This window comes from Capsicum annuum, chromosome 10 (assembly GCF_002878395.1).
Source record: "Capsicum annuum cultivar UCD-10X-F1 chromosome 10, UCD10Xv1.1, whole genome shotgun sequence".
NCBI classification, from domain to species: Eukaryota; Viridiplantae; Streptophyta; class Magnoliopsida; order Solanales; family Solanaceae; genus Capsicum; species Capsicum annuum.
In genome coordinates, this window is record NC_061120.1 from 145,442,552 (window position 1) to 145,447,658 (window position 5,107).

Here is a 5,107-nt window from a genome sequence, read left to right on the forward strand (position 1 = left end):
AATAGTGTATAACTGAGGTGTGATAACTCAGGTGCAAGCCGCTTGACATTTTTAGGTTGTACATATGCAAATATATACGTGAGATTTTGTAGCTGCCAATTTCCAGCCCTGTATTTCACTAAGCATTAAATTACAGAACTTTTCAGATAACAAAACTTTCCAGATAACATGGAACACTGAGAACAAGGTTGCATCAACCTCACTACTGAAACCATATTTCTCACCAAGAAGTTACCAAAATACAACATTTCTTGATACACTAAAAAAGAATACTTGTACAACATATACATCATTTCAAAGAAGCAAAATAGAATTTCTTTCTTCCCTATCTTCCCTTTCCTTCTTTTTATTGCTTTCCAGCAATCTGGGGATTGTTTTTTTGTCTTGGAAGGGACTGGAGGTTGACGAATAATCCTACATCTGCCACACATCTCGATTCACAAAACACTATTCAAACAAAAGGACAAACCTTATCTACAAAATGTTATTTCTCACGTCTTCTTCCTAGAGGAATGAGAAGGTTCAAAAACCACATCTTTATCCTTCATATCTTTTCATGTAATCACTTGTCAAGGAGGGGGCTGGAATTAACCAATCAAAGAATAAACAATCAAAATCCTTCAACACTAGACCTGCGAAAAGATGAAGTTGATGACCTTCGGCTTTCCAGTCGATCAAGGTCCTCCAAAGAGAAAGAGTAGGAACATGTTAATGAAGGACGAGGCGAGGGTTGAGCAGCAGCCTTTGAGGGAGAAGCTGATGCTCGGGTGAGTGGGAAGGAGGGGGAGAAACTCAATCTTGGCACGGGAGTGATGATTCCATTCATGCTTGGAGACTTTGACATGTGTTTAGCACCAACTACCGCTGGTTCTTGCAGAGGAAACCTTGAAGGGCACTTCATCACTTGTACAGCCTTGAGTTGGTCCACGATAGTTCTCATGGTGGGCCTTTCAGATGGATCCTTTTGCAGGCATCTTTGAGCAATATCAGCCACTGCCCTAGCTGCTTTTGCGGGGAACCGTCCTTTTAGCTGAGGATCCATGATAAGCGATAATCTACCATCATCAGAAAGGAAAGGCCTACTCCACTTGACTAAATTCCTCTCTTCCTTTGAATACCGACCATCAAGATTCTTCCGACCAGTGAGGAGTTCTAGAAGAACAATCCCGAAACTCCAGACATTGCTCTTAGGAGTAATCAACCCTCTCTCCAGTGTCTCCTGTGAGATATTTGCGAGGGCCTGAACAAATGAGATTACTTTATTAACTAAAATCTCCCAAGTCAGAGAGTGCAAATAATGTGACCAAACTATAATTAGACCGAGAGTAATACAAATGCAAAATGCTCAAACTATAATTAGACCAAGAATAATACAAATGCAAAATGCTTCTCAACAAATATTAATCTATGAGGCATTAACGTCTCTTCTATTAACAGCCACATCCTTTGAAATTTAGAGTCACAATTTCTATCATGACATGCTCCAAAACTAAGACTCTATTCGCAAACATCTTAACTACATGATGGACAGAGCTTGCTGATGATCAAACTAACTCGATACAGCTATCTCTGATAGTCCTCCCAAAACCTTGGCTAAACATTTAAATCTAACACCAACATTTTCCAGAGATAAAATAAATGCTGCGTGACTGCAACAGTATATAAGAGAACTTACAACCGAATTGCAAGACATTTCTGTCTCTTGTATATTCGTAATGCATCCATACCCTGAGAGCTTTGCACTAAAATCCTTGTCGATTTGTATATTTCCAGTTGAAAATTCATGGAACATTGCCTGTTAATGAAGATAAGAAATTCAGCAAAAAATGGCAATAACATAGGCCAAGTCTAAATATGAAAAACTAGGAACTTCCGCTATAGAAACACAGATGACACCGGACAATACAAGTTCGCGTGATGGAAAAAAAGGCCACAGGTTGATACCTGGAAAGGTCCCTCCTCATGTAGAAATGTAAGACCTTGTGCAGCACATAAGGCAATTTTGGTTCTCGCATTCCAATCAATAGAAGGGCCATCTGATCTTCCGAACAAAAGCCGGTCTAAGCTTCCATGGAAAAGCCTCTCAAAAACCAACATCCTGTGCTCAGAACTTTCGCGCGCATGAAAACCAATCAGTTTACAGAGTGAAGAATGTTGCAAAGAAGCCAGGGTGTTCACCTCATTGACAAATTCCTTCAGACCCTGAAAAAACCGAAAATACAGTGAAATTGGCTTCTAAATATCATGGACTTGCTAATCCACAAAATTGACTCCAACACCAAACAATGGAAATGAAACCATCCATTGAGTAATGCATCTTCTACAAATGAAACTTATATGCGCAGTTTGGTGCAGGCATGCGTCATACAAATTCCTGGTTTGGATTATATTCATTCTTTACAGCTGCAGAACAGAAGGGATAAAAAGTATAGAGAAACAGTGCTGCTAAATCTAGCCAAATATGAAATCTCCCAATCCTAGATAACAAACTAGAATGGCATCTAAGTTGCACGGACTCTTCACTTTCGATGCCGCACCCGTGTCGGATTCTCCGAAAATACACTAGTTTTGGCGAATCCGACACGCACCCTTTGACATTTTTAAAGAGTCCAAGCGACATAGAATGGCATTACAGAATTACTGCATCATCAGACATGACAGATAAGAAAGGGACTAATCAGCAGATGACATACAGTGGGAATAATATAAAGTCAAAACATGCCAATGTAATTGAACATTACCTGTGAAGAAGGGTGACGACGAGTTATAGTGGCTTCAAGCTTCTTTGTACCAGAGGCATCATCCCCAAACGAAGCTCTGTAGATGACAGAAGAGAGACCTTCTGACATACAGCGTTCTGGAGAGAAATGGTGGCATGCGGCAGAAATTTCATCGAAAGCAAAGTTCCGCAGCGTTCCAGTAGAAGGCAATGTAGGAGGCAGCACAGGAGGCAGTGGCAATGGTCCAGAGGCATTGAGAGGAATACTTGTATTCCCCACTTTGAAGCTTCTTGTAGTCCTGAGAGCAGCGGCATTCTGTGGTGATGGAAGAGGAAGAGGCTGAGGAACTGATGACCTGTATTCCTTTATTGATCCAGCACGACTAGTCAACTCTTCATGTTCCTCACATTCATTCGATGCTAAAGCATCTTGATCCGCTGAATCCAGACTTGATGGGGCAGATAGAGTTCGTGTCCTACTTGTTGTTACTCCTCTGTTTGACTGCACAGGTTTTGCTCTTGTTCTAAAACTTGGTGGTGCGGACTGCAATGATCTTGTTGATCTCTGGGGTTCAGGCAGTGCAGTAGGTGACTGCTCGTGAGGGTTCACACGTTTGATGTGGATGCTCTGCTCGGATATTTTTTTCTTACTCTTTGAAACCGTGAAACATCCCATCTTGATGTCTAAATAATCAAGCCTTATCTGGTTTATATCGTCCTGCCAAATCAGTAGTAACACAGAAATACATGACAACCATTCTGAAACACTTTACAACGTAAACTATTGAGCAACATGGGCTTATCAGGGAATCAAATCATTATTTTACTAAGATCATAGAGCAAAACCAATCACCAGTGAAGTTGCGATCAAGAAATTATATCACCACTTTGCTCCACCAAACAAGCTAGAAACTAAGAGATTGAATAATCTCCTACTATTGTTTAAAAAAGAATTGAACTACTTCAGCTCCACTTTTCTCATCTATCTAAAACATAGGAAATTTTTAATAGCAATGCTACCATCAATTTAATTCACTCTAAGTACTTCCAATGATTTAAATTACAAGATTAAGGGCAGATTGGTGCACTAAGCTCCCGCTATGCACGGAGTCCAAGGGAGGGCCAGACTCCAAGGGTCTGGTGCACACAGCCCTCCATGCATTTCTGCACGAGGCTGTGTCACAGCACGAACCCATGACCTCCTAGTCAGATGACAACAACTTTACAAATTACACCAAGTGACTTTTATATCCCGAAGCAGATAGGCTAGATGGAAAAGTAATCGAGCAATCTTTAGCAATAAAGAATCAGAAATAAATCAAGTTTCTTGGTTTGCTACAATTTGAAAGTTTGGTCAATTTGCAACAAGATTATCCAAAGGGCAAATTTTCAAGAAACACTAATAAATGAACAATATAATTTGAGCTACCAAACAACTAGATTTCCTTAATCCACATATTAGAGGGGAAAAAAGACCCCAAGATGCAAAATTTTCAGCTGAATTACTAAAATTAACAAGAAAGTAAAATCGAGAAAAGCTAAAAAGAAACCAACCTTGGACACTTTTTTGAGCTCAAAGTTTGGATCTTTACTGATTTCTTGGGAAGAAAAAACAACCCATGTAATGAATTTTCATTCAATTATGTTGGATTAATGGGCAATTTTGGGTGAGGAAAGAAACCCTAACAAGAAGTTGGAGAAATATATATGCGGAGAGGCAAAAAGATGAGACTTTTATGAGTAAAAAGGCAAAAGATTAGTAGGAAAAAGAAGACTAGAGTTGGGGTTGGGATGGAAGGAGGGGGGGGGGGGGTATGAGGTGGTTTCATAGGAAAGGTGGAGTGAAGAAGTACTAGTCAAACTAAAACCAAAAAAAATCCACATGATTATTATTAAGAATGTAAACCAACTCATTTTTTTATTATTAATTATTTTTGTATTAAGAAAAGATATCATTGATATCATCTCCTTACAACAAGGCAAATCTTATTCCTTCAGTTTTATGACATTATTGCCCTCAAAAAATTCTCAAAATTTTCCCCATGAAATCAGTAGGAAATTTCCAACTTGATCTTTGTTTTTCTATTAGCCCCCTTTTGTCATCATAATTTAGATAAACAACAACAAAATATCCGATGAAAATTCAACAAGTGGAGCCTCAAAGGTGGTACTTATGCAACCTTAGTGATCTCAGGATGTCGTGTGGAAGAGCCAATCTCATTCGAATTGAGGAACCTTTTGTACGACTTCGTTACCGTTTAAAAGATCTGTGCTTCATAAAAATTATTTATCTAAGACTGTCTTTTGGTGAGTAGATTTTGACATACGGTTAGAGCTTTAGCCCTTTTATAGTAGTATCATATTGATGGCTTGAGCCTCAACCTTATG

General features: G+C 39.2%; 1 protein-coding gene across 1 annotated transcript; it reads right to left on the reverse strand.

Moving 5' to 3' along the window:
• Positions 1–231: 231 nt before the first annotated feature.
• Positions 232–4,608, reverse strand: LOC107845943 (probable serine/threonine-protein kinase PBL11). The gene is made up of 5 exons (XM_016690455.2): positions 4,274–4,608; positions 2,742–3,437; positions 1,945–2,202; positions 1,676–1,795; positions 232–1,240 (listed from the first exon to the last, which is right to left on the reverse strand). The coding sequence occupies exons 2-5, from the start codon at positions 3,393–3,395 to the stop codon at positions 611–613; spliced, it is 1,662 nt and encodes a 553-aa protein (XP_016545941.2). The 5' UTR covers positions 3,396–3,437; positions 4,274–4,608; the 3' UTR covers positions 232–610.
• Positions 4,609–5,107: the final 499 nt, after the last annotated feature.